The sequence below is a fragment of the Oncorhynchus masou genome, chromosome 31 (assembly GCF_036934945.1).
Source record: "Oncorhynchus masou masou isolate Uvic2021 chromosome 31, UVic_Omas_1.1, whole genome shotgun sequence".
Taxonomy (NCBI): domain Eukaryota; kingdom Metazoa; phylum Chordata; class Actinopteri; order Salmoniformes; family Salmonidae; genus Oncorhynchus; species Oncorhynchus masou.
The window spans coordinates 14,960,892-14,981,513 of NC_088242.1; the positions used below are offsets into that span (position 1 = coordinate 14,960,892).

Consider the following 20,622-nt stretch of genomic DNA (forward strand, 5'->3'; position numbering starts at 1 on the left):
AATACTATAGCCTGTCAAGAATCCACCATTTGGAGAAAAATTCTACCTTTTGAGACCTTTTAATATTTTTCTTGGAAATAGTCAAATATTAATCTTTATAACCTGGCTAAAAAGACCCTCAAGTCTTCTTACCATCTACTCTACTGTAGAGCAGGGATCATCAACTAGATTCAGCAGCGGGACGATTTGTTTCTTGAGCGGAGGGTCGGGGGCAGAGACATAATTACAAATCATTTGTAGACTGCAAATTGACTGCAAGTAACCCAAACAGATATAATATTTGACTAAAACACATTCATTTCAAATCTTGCTGTCACACCTTGGTCTTAGTGTTTTGTGTTTTTAGTTAATTAGTTGGTCAGGCCAGGGTGTGACATAGTGTTACGGATACAGTTATCCTGTGTGTGTGTGTATCCTGTGTGTGTGTTTCTTTTCTCTCCTTCTCCCCTCACAGGTGAAAATCATCACTCCCCAATCAGTCAACAATCAATCATCAATCAGAAGACACACCTCCTCCTATTTCCTGACCTATCACAGTTCCTTCCCCATGGTTTACAAACCCCATCATTTGTTTGTTCTTGAGCCCAGCTCAGCTCAGCTCAGCTCAATCTCTCTGTAAATGCCATGTCTGTAGGTCTCTGTGTTTCACTCTCACTTTGTGTCTTAACCTCTCTTTTGTTTAAACACCTCATAGCACTTTGTCATCACCTGTGAGTATTGTTTTTGGTTATGGTGTTTGTGTTTGATTGCTGGTGGAAAAGGGGGAAACCAAGACAAGTCGCCCATGGGCATACACTACCCGTAGGTGAACTTTGTTAAATACACTAGTTAGAACTGGGCGGACCACCCACTGTATTTTTGGTTAGTTAGTTAGCTGTTGTTAAAGTAGGCTAGTCTAGCTTAGGGGTGTTTTTGAATACTTATTGTTTCTTTCCTTGGGTCCAGCTCAGCCCCTTTTCCTGCTCCCCCCATTACCGTGTGTTTATAAATAAACCTAGAGTTTTTACGGTAGATTTCAGTTGTCGTGCTTATTTCGTTCACACTTTTCCTTTGTCACAATAATAAGTTGCATGAGTTATGTTACGAGTCTCATTACCATCCCCCCTAGACTGTCGGGCCAAAAGGGATTCGTAACACATAGGTTTATGTTATTGTGTTGTCGTATTGTTTTTTTTTGTAGGCATTGGGATTGTGGTTGATTAGGGGTGTGTTTAGTTTAGGTTTGGCTGCCTGAGGCGGTTCTCAATCAGAGTCAGGTGATTCTTGTTGTCTCTGATGGGGAACCGTATTTAGGTAGCCTGGGTTTCACTGTGTATTTCGTGGGTGATTGTTCCTGGCTCTGTGTAGTTTCACCAGATAGGCTGTAATTAGGTTTCACGTTCCGTTTTGTTGTTTTTGTATTTTGTATCAGTTATTTCATGTACCGCGATTCATTCATTAAAAAACATGAGTAACCACCACGCTGCATTTCGGTCTGACTTTCTTGCGACAAACGAAGAACGCCGTTACAGAATCACCACCACACACGGACCGAGCAGCGTGTTAACAGGCAGGAGCCACAGGAGAGGCAACAGAAGCAGCTTCAGTGGGAGAGGCTGCACCACTTGGAGAATTGGACATGGGAGGAAGAACTAGACGGAAAAGGACCCTGGGCTCAGCCTGGTGAATATCGCCGCCCCAAGGAGGAACTAGAGGTGGCTAAAGCGGAGAGGCGCTGGTATGAGGAGGCAGCATGGCGACGTGGATGGAAGCCCGGGAATCAGCCCCAAATATTTCTTGGGGGGGGGGGCTTTCAGGGAGTATGGCTACGCCAGGTAGGAGACCTGCGCAAACTCCCTGTGCTTACCGGGGGGCTAGAGAGACCGGGCAGGCACCGTGTTATGCAGTGGTGCGCACGGTGTCCCCAGTGCGGGTGCATAGCCCGGTGCGGTATATTTCAGCTCCGCGTATCGGCCGGGCTAGATTGAGCGTCGAGCCAAATGCCATGAAGCCGGCTCTACGCATCTGGTCCCCAGTGCGTCTCCTTGGGCCGGCTTACATGACACCAGCCTTGCACTCGGTGTCTCCGGTTCGCCTACATAGCCCAGTGCGGGCTATTCCACCTCGCCGCACTGGCAGGGCGACCGAGAGTATTCAACCGGGTAAGGTTGGGCAGGCTCGGTGCTCAAAAGCTCCAGTGCGCCTGCACGGTCCGGTCTATCCAGTACCACCTCCACACCCCAGCCCTCCGGTAGCAGCTCCCCGCACCAGGCTTCCTGTGCGTGTCTTCGGCCCAATACCACCAGTGCCAGCACCACGCATCAGGTCTACAGTGCGCCTCGCCTCTCCTGCGCTGTCGGAGCCTTTCTTCTCTCCTGCGCTGTCGGAGTCTCCCGCCTGATCAGCGCTTCTAGAGCATTCCTCCTCTACAGCGCTGCTGGAGTCTCCTGTCTGTTCAGCGCTATCAGAGCCTTTCTCCTCTCCAGCGCTGCCGGAGCCTCCTGCCTGTTCGGAGCAGCCTGAGCTGCCAGTCTGCATGGAACAGCCAGAGCTGCCAGTCTGCATGGAGCAGCTAGAGCTGCTAGTCTGCATGGAGCAGCTAGAGCTGCCAGTCTGCATGGAGCTGCCAGTCTGCAAGGAGCTGCCAGTCTGCAAGGAGCTGCCAGTCTGCAAGGAGCTGCCAGTCTGCAAGGAGCTGCCAGTCTGCATGGAGTTGCCAGTCAGCAAGGAGCTGCCAAAGCTGTTAGTCTGCATGGAACAGTCAGAGCTGTCAGTCTGCAAGAAGCCGCCAGAGCTGTCAATCTGCATGGAGCAGCCAGAGCCGCCAGTCAGCAAGGAGAAGCCAGAGCCGTCAGTCAGCATGAAGCAGCCAGAGCCGTCAGTCTGCCAGGATCCGCCAGTCAGCCAGACTCTTCCAGATCTGCCAGTCAGCCAGACTCTTCCAGATCTGCCAGTCAGCCAGACTCTTCCAGATCTGCCAGTCAGCCAGACTCTTCCAGATCTGCTAGTCAACCAGACTCTTCCAGATCCGCGAGTCAACCAGACTCTTCCAGATCCGCCAGTCAGCCAGGATCTGCCAGAACTGCCAGCCACACAGGATCTGCCGGATTCAACTGCCTGGCTGGGCTTCCTCTCAGTGCTGGGTTTCCTCTGTTCCAAGCTGCCCCTCTGTCCCGAGCTGCCCCTCTGTCCCGAGCTGCCCCTCTGTCCCGAGCTGCCCCTCTGTCTCGAGCTGCCCTTCTGTCCCGAGCTGCCCCTCCATCTCGAGCTACCCCTCACTCAAGTGGGATTCTGGGTGAGGACTACTAGGCCATGGTTGGCGGCGAGGGTGGATTATCCCAGGACGCGTAGGGGTGGAACTATGACATTAATGGAGTGGGGTCCACGTCCCGAGCCGGTACCGCCACCATGGACAGACGCCCACCCGGACCCTCCCTATGGTTTTGAGGTGCGTCCGGGAGTCCGCACCTTAGGGGGGGGGTTCTGTCACGCCTTGGTCTTAGTATTTTGTGTTTTTAGTTAATTAGTTGGTCAGGCCAGGGTGTGACATGGGTTTATGTTATTGTGTTGTCGTATTGTTTTTTTTGTAGGCATTGGGATTGTGGTTGATTAGGGGTGTGTTTAGTTTAGGTTTGGCTGCCTGAGGTGGTTCTCAATCAGAGTCAGGTGATTCTTGTTGTCTCTGATGGGGAACCGTATTTAGGTAGCCTGGGTTTCACTGTGTATTTCGTGGGTGATAGTTCCTGTCTCTGTGTAGTCTCACCAGGCTGTAATTAGGTTTCACGTTCCGTTCCGTTTTGTTGTTTTTGTATTTTGTATCAGTTATTACATGTACCACGATTCATTCATTAAAAACATGAGTAACCACCACGCTGCATTTCGGTCCGACTTTCTTGCGACAAACGAAGAACGCCGTTACACTTGCTTACATTTGTATACAATCTATTATGCGTGGGAATACTTGGGAACAGTTTTCCAAAATGAAAATCCCTTGTAGCTGACTATGTTTTTATAGTCTTTTATGTCCAACAATGACAATTCTAAAATGTTTATAATAATAATTATATGGGCAAACTTGATGTGTAGTATCTAGACAACTATAAGTATCTATAGTATGGAGACCTTATAAAGGGTTTATGAAGGCTTGAGCCCTTAAAGATGTGGTTTATTTACAGTGGAACCAAAAATGCTTCAGTAGAGATGCACGTTTCCCTGACAGAGATCCCAAATCCTATCTTCCAATCTTCCCTATTAAAGGACAACCCCTCCACCCTGTTTCCCACAGAGAGGTTAGCTAGAGGGACAGCTGTGTTATGGTAACCTAGGTCTCTCTGGCTCTCTCCTGTATGTTGGAATTGCCAGGTCAGTGGGTCACGGTGTTTATGCGTGCATGTGTGTGCAACTACATATTAAGACACCGAGGTCTGGACATTACAATTGTATAGCTAACAGGCTGTGTTTGTAGATGGACCGAGGTAAAGGAAGCTACAGCAGCCAAGGTGAATGGCCGGGGTCTTTTTAGCTTGTTTTTGCTGTTCTCCAAATAGCATTTTAAAGAGTTGTATATATTTAAAGAGTTGTATAAGAGTTGTATATAAATGCAGTAAATGAGCTTCTTTTCAAAAGAAACATTTCTTGGGGGAAACACCTAAATATTGGCCGGAGCTACACATGATCCCTGAGACAGCGAGAGATATAGAAATAAATAAATAGAAATGGAAGGAGAGAGGAGAAAAAGGGAGAGAGAGAAGGAGAAAGAGAGAGAATAAGGAGAGAGAAAGAGAGAGAGAGAGAGAGAAAGAGAGAGAGAGAGAGAGTAAGGAGAAAGGAGTGAGAGAGAGCGAGAGAAAGAGAGAGAGAGAGTGCGTATGTGTGAGTGTGTATCACACCCCTGCTATGCACTACTGACCTGGCGTGTAGTCCGTCTGTCCCATAGGGCTGCAGCAGGTACTGATGGACAGTCTTGTTACGTAAGGTTCCCGCCAGCTTGATTTTCTTCCTGGACCGATGCAGGTTGATGATATAGATCGTTATGGACCCTTTCACATAGTTATGACTGGAAGGAAGAGAAGCATTCTAAATGAATGGTAAACACATATTAGTTCTAATGGTCTTCTTGTTCTTCTTCTAATCGCATGAATCAGTCCCAAAACACTAAGCATCACCCCCCCCCGCTGTAGAGACTACCTTTTGTTGCTCTCTCACTCCCCTTGTCTCACTATGTCTATCTAGATCTGTAAGGTGCTCTATAGTGTCTTCCTCTGCCAAGTACAATAGAAACGTCAGTACCTGAACAGGAGAACAGACATGTTAAAAACAGAGTAAATGCTCTACCAGACAATTTAATAACAGGATCAAAACACTTGTGAATCAAAATCAAATGTGTTCCAAGCATTCCATAAACTCACTGTAATATGTTATCTTTATAACAATCCTGAACCTATTATTGAGGTTCAGTTTATAAGTCCAGATAAAACTGTATTTTGTGTTATTCTTCCATTGCCCTCTTAGCCCTTTTTCTAGATATTTACATTACATTTCATAATACTGTGGTATATGCCCAGATTGAATGGATCTAATATGTTTTGACATGCTCAAGACCTAAGACCTGTAGTCTCTACTCACATCACATTAGGGATCAATTGGAGGGTGTGAAAGTGTGGGACTGACCTCCTAGAATTACACAGACAACACTGCATGTGTTCAGAGTGCTGGGGAGAGGATTTAGGGAATATTGGCCAAAGATAAGAAAAACATGATAACATGTAATAAACTGCATAATGTGAAGGCTAGATCAACACAACTGGAGTGGTCCCATATGTTTCAGGGTGTGTGTGTGTGTGTGTGTGTGTGTGTGTGTGTGTGCACCAAAGGTTTCAGGGTGTGTGTGTGTACACCATAGGTTTCAGGGTGTGTGTGTGCACCATAGGTTTCAGAGGACCACATTGTTAAGGGTCAGAGTTGGGCTTTATCAGATCGGGCGATTAGCGATCCTTCTCTGATTAGCAATCTCTTCATCTCTCTCGTTCTCCAGCTCTCACGGCTTCAGGTTTTTGTTCACTCTCCGTTTCTACACCTCATCGTACAACAAGGAAATGCTGAGCAGACCCACAGAGAGCCGATTCAAGTGACTTGAAAAATGCAAACATAGACACATGGAAAGAGAACAGATTAGAATCAGGGTTGGTCACGTCTGTAAACAGAACGTCTGTCTGTCTTTGTGTCAGACAGAGTAATCACTCAGCCCTGGAGTATTTCTTCTGCTCAACTATTGAAGCCTTATGCCAAACATTGCTCAGGGCTGGGATGTATCAGACAGAAAGAGATGGAGTGTTAGATACCGATAGACGAAGAGATGGAGAGAGGGATAAAGACAGTCCAGGATTTCAAAAAGATGAGGTTCTGAGGCATTAGAAGCAGGAAAGTAAACAACCTTTCACGTTGTTTGATGCTGAAGCATTGGTTTAGAGTGAAACAGACCATGCTAACCACTAAATGTCTGGAAAGCTAGAAACTGCTAACCGGCTAGAAGAATACAATACCCAGAATAGAACTGAAACCATTAACTGGCTAACTGGCTAAAGAATACAATACCCTTGATAGCAAAAGAGTATTGAAACCAATAATGGGCTAACTGGCTAACTGGCGAGAAGAATGCAATACCCTTGATAGCAAAAGAGTACTGAAACCGCTAACTGGCGAACTGGCTAACTGGCTAGAAGAATACAATACCCTTGATAGCAAAAGAGTACTGAAACCGCTAACTGGCGAACTGGCTAACTGGCTAGAAGAATACAATACCCTTGATAGCAAAAGAGTACTGAAACCGCTAACTGGCGAACTGGCTAACTGGCTAGAAGAATACAATACCCTTGATAGCAAAAGAGTACTGAAACCGCTAACTGGCGAACTGGCTAACTGGCTAGAAGAATACAATACCCTTGATAGCAAAAGAGTACTGAAACCGCTAACTGGCGAACTGGCTAACTGGCTAGAAGAATACAATACCCTTGATAGCAAAAGAGTACTGAAACCGCTAACTGGCGAACTGGCTAACTGGCTAGAAGAGTACAATACCCTTGATAGCAAAAGAGTACTGAAACCAATAACGGGCTAACTGGTAAACTGGCTAACTGGCTAGAATAATACAATACCCTTGGTAGCAACAGAGTACTTAACCTGCTAACTGGCGAACTGGTGAGAAGAATACAATACCCTTGATAGCAAAAGTGTACTGAAACTGCTAACTGGTTAAAGGAGGATGACTGTTGAGATCCAGATATAAGTGCCATGCCAGGGGCTAAAGGCTCCCATCATAAAAGGCGTCCTATCCTTCCAGGTGCCAGATGGAAAGCATTGGATGACAACTATTTAAAATCTCTGCAGATCTGTCAACAGGCCACACCGTGGGTAACAGATCAGATGTGAGGTGTGTCGTCTGTATCAGTAGATCCAGAGTCCCTAGAGTGTATCATTACGCTACTGCTCTCTACACCACACCTGCAACTGAGATGGAATAGAACAGGGACACATCCAATGGCCTGGACCTGAGGAGAAAGATCAAAGAAAATGTTCACCAGCAAAGATGGAAGACTGATAAACGCTTATAGGTGTTTATTGTATATTCAATAAAAAATATAGAACATAGTTATAACATATAGATAATGTGGTGAGTGGAGCCAGGTGAACAGATGTAACTGAGCCGTGTGTGTATAGATGGGACGGAGGGCAGTAAGTCTAGCCTGGTGCTGACATCTCTGCTGCTGACCTGTTACACATCACATACGGCTGGGTTAAATGATAACCTTGAACAGGGGATGGTGCTGCTCTTTCTCTATTCTGGGACAGACGTACCCATTGTACCTCCATCTCCCCTCACCCTCCCCCAAAACCCCCTCCAACCAATCCGAGCTGAGATAAAGGACTGTTGCCGCCTCTTTGACAAAGAGAAGAGTCCCTCACACACCTGATAAGTGATACCTGTTATGTTTTATGGCCTGGCCGCTCTGAAAGACTGAGTAGTCTGGATGAGGGTTATTTATGAGCTGACCAGGCAGAATTGTGGCAGGCTGGGTAATTAATGTGATTTATCATGGCTAGAGTGGCTTATTAATGGGCTATAGTGCAGGAGAGACTAGACACAGTGACTAGACACCGTGCCTCAGGTGTCTGTGAATCTATTAAGAATGTAAGACCAAGGTAAGGAAAATGGGACAAGCCATAGAAGTCTGAGCTTTGAGTGCTTTTTAGCCACCAAACTAATCTTTGTCCTTAGGCCAAAATTGTACTTACAGTGTATGGCTGTAATCTTTACTTGTGGAATCTGGTACAGTGTATGGCTGCAATCTTTACTTGTGGAATCTGGTACAGTGTATGGCTGTAATTTTTACTTGTGGAAGCTGGTACAGTATATGGCTCTGGTTTTTACTTGTGGAAGCTGGTACAGTATATGGCTCTGGTTTTTACTTGTGGAAGCTAGTACAGTATATGGCTGTGGTTTTTACTTGTGGAAGCTGGTACAATACATAGCTCTGGTTTTTACTTGTGGAATCTGGTACACTGTATGACTGTGGTTTTTACTTGTGGAATCTGGTACAATATATAGCTCTGGTTTTTACTTGAGGAAGCTGGTACAATACATAGCTCTGGTTTTTACTTGTGGAAGCTGGTACAGTATATAGCTCTGGTTTTTACTTGTGGAAGCTGGTACAATAAATAGCTCTGGTTTTTACTTGTGGAAGCTGGTACAGTGTATGGCTGTGGTTTTTACTTGTGGAAGCTGGTACAATATATAGCTCTGGTTTTTACTTGTGGAAGCTGGTACAGTGTATGGCTGAGGTTTTTACTTGTGGAATCTGGTACAGTGTATGGCTGTAATTTTTACTTGTGGAAGCTGGTACAGTATATGGCTGTGGTTTTTACTTGTGGAAGCTGGTACAGTATATGGCTCTGGTTTTTACTTGTGGAAGCTAGTACAGTATATGGCTGTGGTTTTTACTTGTGGAAGCTGGTACAGTATATGGCTCTGGTTTTTACTTGTGGAAGCTGGTACAGTATATGGCTCTGGTTTTTACTTGTGGAAGCTGGTACAGTATATGGCTGTGGTTTTTACTTGTGGAATCTGGTACAGTGTATGGCTGTGGTTTTTACTTGTGGAAGCTGGTACAGTGTATGGCTTTGGTTTTTATTTGTGGAAGCTGGTACAGTATATGGCTGTGGTTTTTACTTGTGGAAGCTGGTACAGTATATGGCTGTGGTTTTTACTTGTGGAAGCTGGTACAGCATATGGCTGTGGTTTTTACTTGTGGAATCTGGTACAGTGTATGGCTGTGGTTTTTACTTGTGGAAGCTGGTACAGTATATAGCTCTGGTTTTTATTTGTGGAAGCTGGTACAGTATATGGCTCTGGTTTTTACTTGTGGAATCTGGTACAATATATAGCTCTGGTTTTTACTTGTGGAAGCTGGTACAAAACATAGCTCTGGTTTTTACTTGTGGAATCTGGTACACTGTATGACTGTGGTTTTTACTTGTGGAATCTGGTACAGTGTATGGCTGTGGTTTTTACTTGTGGAAGCTGGTACAATATATAGCTCTGGTTTTTACTTGTGGAAGCTGGTACAATACATAGCTCTGGTTTTTACTTGTGGAATCTGGTACACTGTATGACTGTGGTTTTTACTTGTGGAATCTGGTACAATACATAGCTCTGGTTTTTACTTGTGGAAGCTGGTACAGTATATAGCTCTGGTTTTTACTTGTGGAAGCTGGTACAATAAATAGCTCTGGTTTTTACTTGTGGAAGCTGGTACAGTGTATGGCTGTGGTTTTTACTTGTGGAAGCTGGTACAATATATAGCTCTGGTTTTTACTTGTGGAAGCTGGTACAGTGTATGGCTGAGGTTTTTACTTGTGGAAGCTGGTACAGTATATAGCTCTGGTTTTTACTTGTGGAGGCTGGTACAGTATATAGCTCTGGTTTTTACTTGTGGAAGCTGGTACAGTGTATGGCTGCGGTTTTTACTTGTGGAAGCTGGTACAGTGTATGGCTGAGGTTTTTACTTGTGGAAGCTGGTACAGTATATAGCTCTGGTTTTTACTTGTGGAGGCTGGTACAGTATATAGCTCTGGTTTTTACTTGTGGAAGCTGGTACAGTGTATGGCTGTGGTTTTTACTTGTGGAAGCTGGTACAGTGTATGGCTGCGGTTTTTACTTGTGGAAGCTGGTACAATATATAGCTCTGGTTTTTACTTGTGGAAGCTGGTACAGTGTATGGCTGCGGATTTTACTTGTGGAAGCTGGTACAATATATAGCTCTGGTTTTTACTTGTGGAAGCTGGTACAATATATAGCTCTGGTTTTTACTTGTGGAAGCTGGTACAGTGTATGGCTGCGGTTTTTACTTGTGGAAGCTGGTACAATATATAGCTCTGGTTTTTACTTGTGGAAGCTGGTACAGTATATAGCTCTGGTTTTTACTTGTGGAAGCTGGTACAGTGTATGGCTGCGGTTTTTACTTGTGGACGCTGGTACAATATATAGCTCTGGTTTTTACTTGTGGAAGCTGGTACAGTATATAGCTCGCTCTGGTTTTTACTTGTGGAAGCTGGTACAGTGTATGGCTGTGGTTTTTACTTGTGGAAGCTGGTACAGTATATAGCTCTGGTTTTTACTTGTGGAAGCTGGTACAGTGTATGGCTGCGGTTTTTACTTGTGGAAGCTGGTACAGTATATAGCTCTGGTTTTTACTTGTGGAAGCTGGTACAGTGTATGGCTGTGGTTTTTACTTGTGGAAGCTGGTACAGTATATAGCTCTGGTTTTTACTTGTGGAAGCTGGTACAGTGTATGGCTGCGGTTTTTACTTGTGGAAGCTGGTACAATATATAGCTCTGGTTTTTACTTGTGGAAGCTGGTACAGTGTATGGCTGCGGTTTTTACTTGTGGAGGCTGGTACAATATATAGCTCTGGTTTTTACTTGTGGAAGCTGGTACAGTGTATGGCTGCGGTTTTTACTTGTGGAAGCTGGTACAGTGTATGGCTGTGGTTTTTACTTGTGGAGGCTGGTACAGTATATAACTCTGGTTTTTACTTGTGGAGGCTGGTACAGTGTATGGCTCTGGTTTTTACTTGTGGAAGCTGGTACAGTATATAGCTCTGGTTTTTACTTGTGGAGGTTGGTACAGTATATAGCTCTGGTTTTTACTTGTGGAAGCTGGTACAGTGTATGGCTGAGGTTTTTACTTGTGGAAGCTGGTACAGTATATAGCTCTGGTTTTTACTTGTGGAGGCTGGTACAGTATATAGCTCTGGTTTTTACTTGTGGAAGCTGGTACAGTGTATGGCTGCGGTTTTTACTTGTGGAAGCTGGTACAGTGTATGGCTGAGGTTTTTACTTGTGGAAGCTGGTACAGTATATAGCTCTGGTTTTTACTTGTGGAGGCTGGTACAGTATATAGCTCTGGTTTTTACTTGTGGAAGCTGGTACAGTGTATGGCTGTGGTTTTTACTTGTGGAAGCTGGTACAGTGTATGGCTGCGGTTTTTACTTGTGGAAGCTGGTACAATATATAGCTCTGGTTTTTACTTGTGGAAGCTGGTACAGTGTATGGCTGCGGATTTTACTTGTGGAAGCTGGTACAATATATAGCTCTGGTTTTTACTTGTGGAAGCTGGTACAATATATAGCTCTGGTTTTTACTTGTGGAAGCTGGTACAGTGTATGGCTGCGGTTTTTACTTGTGGAAGCTGGTACAATATATAGCTCTGGTTTTTACTTGTGGAAGCTGGTACAGTATATAGCTCTGGTTTTTACTTGTGGAAGCTGGTACAGTGTATGGCTGCGGTTTTTACTTGTGGACGCTGGTACAATATATAGCTCTGGTTTTTACTTGTGGAAGCTGGTACAGTATATAGCTCGCTCTGGTTTTTACTTGTGGAAGCTGGTACAGTGTATGGCTGTGGTTTTTACTTGTGGAAGCTGGTACAGTATATAGCTCTGGTTTTTACTTGTGGAAGCTGGTACAGTGTATGGCTGCGGTTTTTACTTGTGGAAGCTGGTACAGTATATAGCTCTGGTTTTTACTTGTGGAAGCTGGTACAGTGTATGGCTGTGGTTTTTACTTGTGGAAGCTGGTACAGTATATAGCTCTGGTTTTTACTTGTGGAAGCTGGTACAGTGTATGGCTGCGGTTTTTACTTGTGGAAGCTGGTACAATATATAGCTCTGGTTTTTACTTGTGGAAGCTGGTACAGTGTATGGCTGCGGATTTTACTTGTGGAAGCTGGTACAATATATAGCTCTGGTTTTTACTTGTGGAAGCTGGTACAATATATAGCTCTGGTTTTTACTTGTGGAAGCTGGTACAGTGTATGGCTGCGGTTTTTACTTGTGGAAGCTGGTACAATATATAGCTCTGGTTTTTACTTGTGGAAGCTGGTACAGTATATAGCTCTGGTTTTTACTTGTGGAAGCTGGTACAGTGTATGGCTGCGGTTTTTACTTGTGGACGCTGGTACAATATATAGCTCTGGTTTTTACTTGTGGAAGCTGGTACAGTATATAGCTCGCTCTGGTTTTTACTTGTGGAAGCTGGTACAGTGTATGGCTGTGGTTTTTACTTGTGGAAGCTGGTACAGTATATAGCTCTGGTTTTTACTTGTGGAAGCTGGTACAGTGTATGGCTGCGGTTTTTACTTGTGGAAGCTGGTACAGTATATAGCTCTGGTTTTTACTTGTGGAAGCTGGTACAGTGTATGGCTGTGGTTTTTACTTGTGGAAGCTGGTACAGTATATAGCTCTGGTTTTTACTTGTGGAAGCTGGTACAGTGTATGGCTGCGGTTTTTACTTGTGGAAGCTGGTACAATATATAGCTCTGGTTTTTACTTGTGGAAGCTGGTACAGTGTATGGCTGCGGTTTTTACTTGTGGAGGCTGGTACAATATATAGCTCTGGTTTTTACTTGTGGAAGCTGGTACAGTGTATGGCTGCGGTTTTTACTTGTGGAAGCTGGTACAGTGTATGGCTGTGGTTTTTACTTGTGGAGGCTGGTACAGTATATAACTCTGGTTTTTACTTGTGGAGGCTGGTACAGTGTATGGCTCTGGTTTTTACTTGTGGAAGCTGGTACAGTATATAGCTCTGGTTTTTACTTGTGGAGGTTGGTACAGTATATAGCTCTGGTTTTTACTTGTGGAAGCTGGTACAGTGTATGGCTGAGGTTTTTACTTGTGGAAGCTGGTACAGTATATAGCTCTGGTTTTTACTTGTGGAGGCTGGTACAGTATATAGCTCTGGTTTTTACTTGTGGAAGCTGGTACAGTGTATGGCTGCGGTTTTTACTTGTGGAAGCTGGTACAGTGTATGGCTGAGGTTTTTACTTGTGGAAGCTGGTACAGTATATAGCTCTGGTTTTTACTTGTGGAGGCTGGTACAGTATATAGCTCTGGTTTTTACTTGTGGAAGCTGGTACAGTGTATGGCTGTGGTTTTTACTTGTGGAAGCTGGTACAGTGTATGGCTGCGGTTTTTACTTGTGGAAGCTGGTACAATATATAGCTCTGGTTTTTACTTGTGGAAGCTGGTACAGTGTATGGCTGCGGATTTTACTTGTGGAAGCTGGTACAATATATAGCTCTGGTTTTTACTTGTGGAAGCTGGTACAATATATAGCTCTGGTTTTTACTTGTGGAAGCTGGTACAGTGTATGGCTGCGGTTTTTACTTGTGGAAGCTGGTACAATATATAGCTCTGGTTTTTACTTGTGGAAGCTGGTACAGTATATAGCTCTGGTTTTTACTTGTGGAAGCTGGTACAGTGTATGGCTGCGGTTTTTACTTGTGGACGCTGGTACAATATATAGCTCTGGTTTTTACTTGTGGAAGCTGGTACAGTATATAGCTCGCTCTGGTTTTTACTTGTGGAAGCTGGTACAGTGTATGGCTGTGGTTTTTACTTGTGGAAGCTGGTACAGTATATAGCTCTGGTTTTTACTTGTGGAAGCTGGTACAGTGTATGGCTGCGGTTTTTACTTGTGGAAGCTGGTACAGTATATAGCTCTGGTTTTTACTTGTGGAAGCTGGTACAGTGTATGGCTGTGGTTTTTACTTGTGGAAGCTGGTACAGTATATAGCTCTGGTTTTTACTTGTGGAAGCTGGTACAGTGTATGGCTGCGGTTTTTACTTGTGGAAGCTGGTACAATATATAGCTCTGGTTTTTACTTGTGGAAGCTGGTACAGTGTATGGCTGCGGTTTTTACTTGTGGAGGCTGGTACAATATATAGCTCTGGTTTTTACTTGTGGAAGCTGGTACAGTGTATGGCTGCGGTTTTTACTTGTGGAAGCTGGTACAGTGTATGGCTGTGGTTTTTACTTGTGGAGGCTGGTACAGTATATAACTCTGGTTTTTACTTGTGGAGGCTGGTACAGTGTATGGCTCTGGTTTTTACTTGTGGAAGCTGGTACAGTATATAGCTCTGGTTTTTACTTGTGGAGGTTGGTACAGTATATAGCTCTGGTTTTTACTTGTGGAAGCTGGTACAGTATATAGCTCTGGTTTTTACTTGTGGAAGCTGGTACAGTGTGTGGCTCTGGTTTTTACTTGTGGAAGCTGGTACAGTATATAGCTCTGGTTTTTACTTGTGGAAGCTGGTACAGTATATAGCTCTGGTTTTTACTTGTGGAAGCTGGTACAGTATATAGCTCTGGTTTTTACTTGTGGAAGCTGGTACAGTATATAGCTCTGGTTTTTACTTGTGGAAGCTGGTACAGTGTATGGCTGTGGTTTTTACTTGTGGAAGCTGGTACAGTATATAGCTCTGGTTTTTACTTGTGGAAGCTGGTACAGTATATGGCTCTGGTTTTTACTTGTGGAAGCTGGTACAGTATATGGCTCTGGTTTTTACTTGTGGAAGCTGGTACAGTATATGGCTGTGGTTTTTACTTGTGGAATCTGGTACAGTGTATGGCTGTGGTTTTTACTTGTGGAAGCTGGTACAGTGTATGGCTTTGGTTTTTATTTGTGGAAGCTGGTACAGTATATGGCTGTGGTTTTTACTTGTGGAAGCTGGTACAGTATATGGCTGTGGTTTTTACTTGTGGAAGCTGGTACAGTATATGGCTGTGGTTTTTACTTGTGGAATCTGGTACAGTGTATGGCTGTGGTTTTTACTTGTGGAAGCTGGTACAGTATATAGCTCTGGTTTTTATTTGTGGAAGCTGGTACAGTATATGGCTCTGGTTTTTACTTGTGGAATCTGGTACAATATATAGCTCTGGTTTTTACTTGTGGAAGCTGGTACAATACATAGCTCTGGTTTTTACTTGTGGAATCTGGTACACTGTATGACTGTGGTTTTTACTTGTGGAATCTGGTACAGTGTATGGCTGTGGTTTTTACTTGTGGAAGCTGGTACAATATATAGCTCTGGTTTTTACTTGTGGAAGCTGGTACAATACATAGCTCTGGTTTTTACTTGTGGAATCTGGTACACTGTATGACTGTGGATTTTACTTGTGGAATCTGGTACAATATATAGCTCTGGTTTTTACTTGAGGAAGCTGGTACAATACATAGCTCTGGTTTTTACTTGTGGAAGCTGGTACAGTATATAGCTGCGGTTTTTACTTGTGGAAGCTGGTACAGTGTATGGCTGAGGTTTTTACTTGTGGAAGCTGGTACAGTATATAGCTCTGGTTTTTACTTGTGGAGGCTGGTACAGTATATAGCTCTGGTTTTTACTTGTGGAAGCTGGTACAGTGTATGGCTGCGGTTTTTACTTGTGGAAGCTGGTACAGTGTATGGCTGAGGTTTTTACTTGTGGAAGCTGGTACAGTATATAGCTCTGGTTTTTACTTGTGGAGGCTGGTACAGTATATAGCTCTGGTTTTTACTTGTGGAAGCTGGTACAGTGTATGGCTGTGGTTTTTACTTGTGGAAGCTGGTACAGTGTATGGCTGCGGTTTTTACTTGTGGAAGCTGGTACAATATATAGCTCTGGTTTTTACTTGTGGAAGCTGGTACAGTGTATGGCTGCGGATTTTACTTGTGGAAGCTGGTACAATATATAGCTCTGGTTTTTACTTGTGGAAGCTGGTACAATATATAGCTCTGGTTTTTACTTGTGGAAGCTGGTACAGTGTATGGCTGCGGTTTTTACTTGTGGAAGCTGGTACAATATATAGCTCTGGTTTTTACTTGTGGAAGCTGGTACAGTATATAGCTCTGGTTTTTACTTGTGGAAGCTGGTACAGTGTATGGCTGCGGTTTTTACTTGTGGACGCTGGTACAATATATAGCTCTGGTTTTTACTTGTGGAAGCTGGTACAGTATATAGCTCGCTCTGGTTTTTACTTGTGGAAGCTGGTACAGTGTATGGCTGTGGTTTTTACTTGTGGAAGCTGGTACAGTATATAGCTCTGGTTTTTACTTGTGGAAGCTGGTACAGTGTATGGCTGCGGTTTTTACTTGTGGAAGCTGGTACAGTATATAGCTCTGGTTTTTACTTGTGGAAGCTGGTACAGTGTATGGCTGTGGTTTTTACTTGTGGAAGCTGGTACAGTATATAGCTCTGGTTTTTACTTGTGGAAGCTGGTACAGTGTATGGCTGCGGTTTTTACTTGTGGAAGCTGGTACAATATATAGCTCTGGTTTTTACTTGTGGAAGCTGGTACAGTGTATGGCTGCGGTTTTTACTTGTGGAGGCTGGTACAATATATAGCTCTGGTTTTTACTTGTGGAAGCTGGTACAGTGTATGGCTGCGGTTTTTACTTGTGGAAGCTGGTACAGTGTATGGCTGTGGTTTTTACTTGTGGAGGCTGGTACAGTATATAACTCTGGTTTTTACTTGTGGAGGCTGGTACAGTGTATGGCTCTGGTTTTTACTTGTGGAAGCTGGTACAGTATATAGCTCTGGTTTTTACTTGTGGAGGCTGGTACAGTATATAGCTCTGGTTTTTACTTGTGGAAGCTGGTACAGTATATAGCTCTGGTTTTTACTTGTGGAAGCTGGTACAGTGTGTGGCTCTGGTTTTTACTTGTGGAAGCTGGTACAGTATATAGCTCTGGTTTTTACTTGTGGAAGCTGGTACAGTATATAGCTCTGGTTTTTACTTGTGGAAGCTGGTACAGTATATAGCTCTGGTTTTTACTTGTGGAAGCTGGTACAGTATATAGCTCTGGTTTTTACTTGTGGAAGCTGGTACAGTGTATGGCTGTGGTTTTTACTTGTGGAAGCTGGTACAGTATATAGCTCTGGTTTTTACTTGTGGAAGCTGGTACAGTGTATGGCTGTGGTTTTTACTTGTGGAAGCTGGTACAGTATATAGCTCTGGTTTTTACTTGTGGAAGCTGGTACAGTGTATGGCTGTGGTTTTTACTTGTGGAAGCTGGTACAGTATATAGCTCTGGTTTTTACTTGTGGAAGCTGGTACAGTGTATGGCTGCGGTTTTTACTTGTGGAAGCTGGTACAGTATATATCTGTGGTTTTTACTTGTGGAAGCTGGTACAGTGTATGGCTGTGGTTTTTACTTGTGGAAGCTGGTACAGTATATAGCTCTGGTTTTTACTTGTGGAAGCTGGTACAGTATATAGCTCTGGTTTTTACTTGTGGAAGCTGGTACAGTGTATGGCTACAGTTTTTACTTGTGGAAGCTGGTACAGTATATAGCTCTGGTTTTTACTTGTGGAAGCTGGTACAGTGTATGGCTGTGGTTTTTACTTGTGGAAGCTGGTACAGTATATAGCTCTGGTTTTTACTTGTGGAAGCTGGTACAGTGTATGGCTGCGGTTTTTACTTGTGGAAGCTGGTACAGTATATAGCTGTGGTTTTTACTTGTGGAAGCTGGTACAGTGTATGGCTGTGGTTTTTACTTGTGGAAGCTGGTACAGTGTATGGCTGCGGTTTTTACTTGTGGAAGCTGGTACAGTATATGGCTGTGGTTTTTACTTGTGGAGGCTGGTACAGTATATAGCTCTGGTTTTTACTTGTGGAAGCTGGTACAGTGTATGGCTGCGGTTTTTACTTGTGGAAGCTGGTACAGTGTATGGCTGAGGTTTTTACTTGTGGAAGCTGGTACAGTATATAGCTCTGGTTTTTACTTGTGGAGGCTGGTACAGTATATAGCTCTGGTTTTTACTTGTGGAAGCTGGTACAGTGTATGGCTGTGGTTTTTACTTGTGGAAGCTGGTACAGTGTATGGCTGCGGTTTTTACTTGTGGAAGCTGGTACAATATATAGCTCTGGTTTTTACTTGTGGAAGCTGGTACAGTGTATGGCTGCGGATTTTACTTGTGGAAGCTGGTACAATATATAGCTCTGGTTTTTACTTGTGGAAGCTGGTACAATATATAGCTCTGGTTTTTACTTGTGGAAGCTGGTACAGTGTATGGCTGCGGTTTTTACTTGTGGAAGCTGGTACAATATATAGCTCTGGTTTTTACTTGTGGAAGCTGGTACAGTATATAGCTCTGGTTTTTACTTGTGGAAGCTGGTACAGTGTATGGCTGCGGTTTTTACTTGTGGACGCTGGTACAATATATAGCTCTGGTTTTTACTTGTGGAAGCTGGTACAGTATATAGCTCGCTCTGGTTTTTACTTGTGGAAGCTGGTACAGTGTATGGCTGTGGTTTTTACTTGTGGAAGCTGGTACAGTATATAGCTCTGGTTTTTACTTGTGGAAGCTGGTACAGTGTATGGCTGCGGTTTTTACTTGTGGAAGCTGGTACAGTATATAGCTCTGGTTTTTACTTGTGGAAGCTGGTACAGTGTATGGCTGTGGTTTTTACTTGTGGAAGCTGGTACAGTATATAGCTCTGGTTTTTACTTGTGGAAGCTGGTACAGTGTATGGCTGCGGTTTTTACTTGTGGAAGCTGGTACAATATATAGCTCTGGTTTTTACTTGTGGAAGCTGGTACAGTGTATGGCTGCGGTTTTTACTTGTGGAGGCTGGTACAATATATAGCTCTGGTTTTTACTTGTGGAAGCTGGTACAGTGTATGGCTGCGGTTTTTACTTGTGGAAGCTGGTACAGTGTATGGCTGTGGTTTTTACTTGTGGAGGCTGGTACAGTATATAACTCTGGTTTTTACTTGTGGAGGCTGGTACAGTGTATGGCTCTGGTTTTTACTTGTGGAAGCTGGTACAGTATATAGCTCTGGTTTTTACTTGTGGAGGCTGGTACAGTATATAGCTCTGGTTTTTACTTGTGGAAGCTGGTACAGTATATAGCTCTGGTTTTTACTTGTGGAAGCTGGTACAGTGTGTGGCTCTGGTTTTTACTTGTGGAAGCTGGTACAGTATATAGCTCTGGTTTTTACTTGTGGAAGCTGGTACAGTATATAGCTCTGGTTTTTACTTGTGGAAGCTGGTACAGTATATAGCTCTGGTTTTTACTTGTGGAAGCTGGTACAGTATATAGCTCTGGTTTTTACTTGTGGAAGCTGGTACAGTGTATGGCTGTGGTTTTTACTTGTGGAAGCTGGTACAGTATATAGCTCTGGTTTTTACTTGTGGAAGCTGGTACAGTGTATGGCTGTGGTTTTTACTTGTGGAAGCTGGTACAGTATATAGCTCTGGTTTTTACTTGTGGAAGCTGGTACAGTGTATGGCTGTGGTTTTTACTTGTGGAAGCTGGTACAGTATATAGCTCTGGTTTTTACTTGTGGAAGCTGGTACAGTGTATGGCTGCGGTTTTTACTTGTGGAAGCTGGTACAGTATATATCTGTGGTTTTTACTTGTGGAAGCTGGTACAGTGTATGGCTGTGGTTTTTACTTGTGGAAGCTGGTACAGTATATAGCTCTGGTTTTTACTTGTGGAAGCTGGTACAGTATATAGCTCTGGTTTTTACTTGTGGAAGCTGGTACAGTGTATGGCTACAGTTTTTACTTGTGGAAGCTGGTACAGTATATAGCTCTGGTTTTTACTTGTGGAAGCTGGTACAGTGTATGGCTGTGGTTTTTACTTGTGGAAGCTGGTACAGTATATAGCTCTGGTTTTTACTTGTGGAAGCTGGTACAGTGTATGGCTGCGGTTTTTACTTGTGGAAGCTGGTACAGTATATAGCTGTGGTTTTTACTTGTGGAAGCTGGTACAGTGTATGGCTGTGGTTTTTACTTGTGGAAGCTGGTACAGTATATAGCTCTGGTTTTTACTTGTGGAAGCTGGTACAGTATATAGCTCTGGTTTTTACTTGTGGAAGCTGGTACAGTGTATGGCTACAGTTTTTACTTGTGGAAGCTGGTACAGTATATAGCTCTGGTTTTTACTTGTGGAGGCTGGTACAGTGTATGGCTGTGGTTTTTACTTGTGGAAGCTAGTACAGTATATAGCTCTGGTTTTTACTTGTGGAGGCTGGTACAGTGTATGGCTGTGGTTTTTACTTGTGGAATCTGGTACAGTGTATGGCTGCGGTTTTTACTTGTGGAAGCTGGTACAGTATTTAGCTCTGGTTTTTACTTGTGGAGGCTGGTACAGTATATAGCTCTGGTTTTTACTTGTGGAAGCTGGTACAGTATATAGCTCTGGTTTTTACTTGTGGAAGCTGGTACAGTGTATGGCTGTGGTTTTTACTTGTGGAAGCTGGTACAGTATATAGCTCTGGTTTTTACTTGTGGAAGCTGGTACAGTATATAGCTCTGG

At 43.7% G+C, this 20,622-nt stretch overlaps 1 protein-coding gene across 1 annotated transcript in view; it reads right to left on the reverse strand.

Moving 5' to 3' along the window:
* The window catches only part of LOC135523484 (inactive heparanase-2-like), a 211,238-nt gene that overhangs the window by 12,824 nt on the left and 177,792 nt on the right, over positions 1 to 20,622 (reverse strand). The window contains exon 11 of the mRNA XM_064950182.1: positions 4,889 to 5,035. Within this exon, the coding sequence (XP_064806254.1) occupies positions 4,889 to 5,035 (147 nt within the window). The remainder of the gene's footprint in view (positions 1 to 4,888; positions 5,036 to 20,622) is intronic.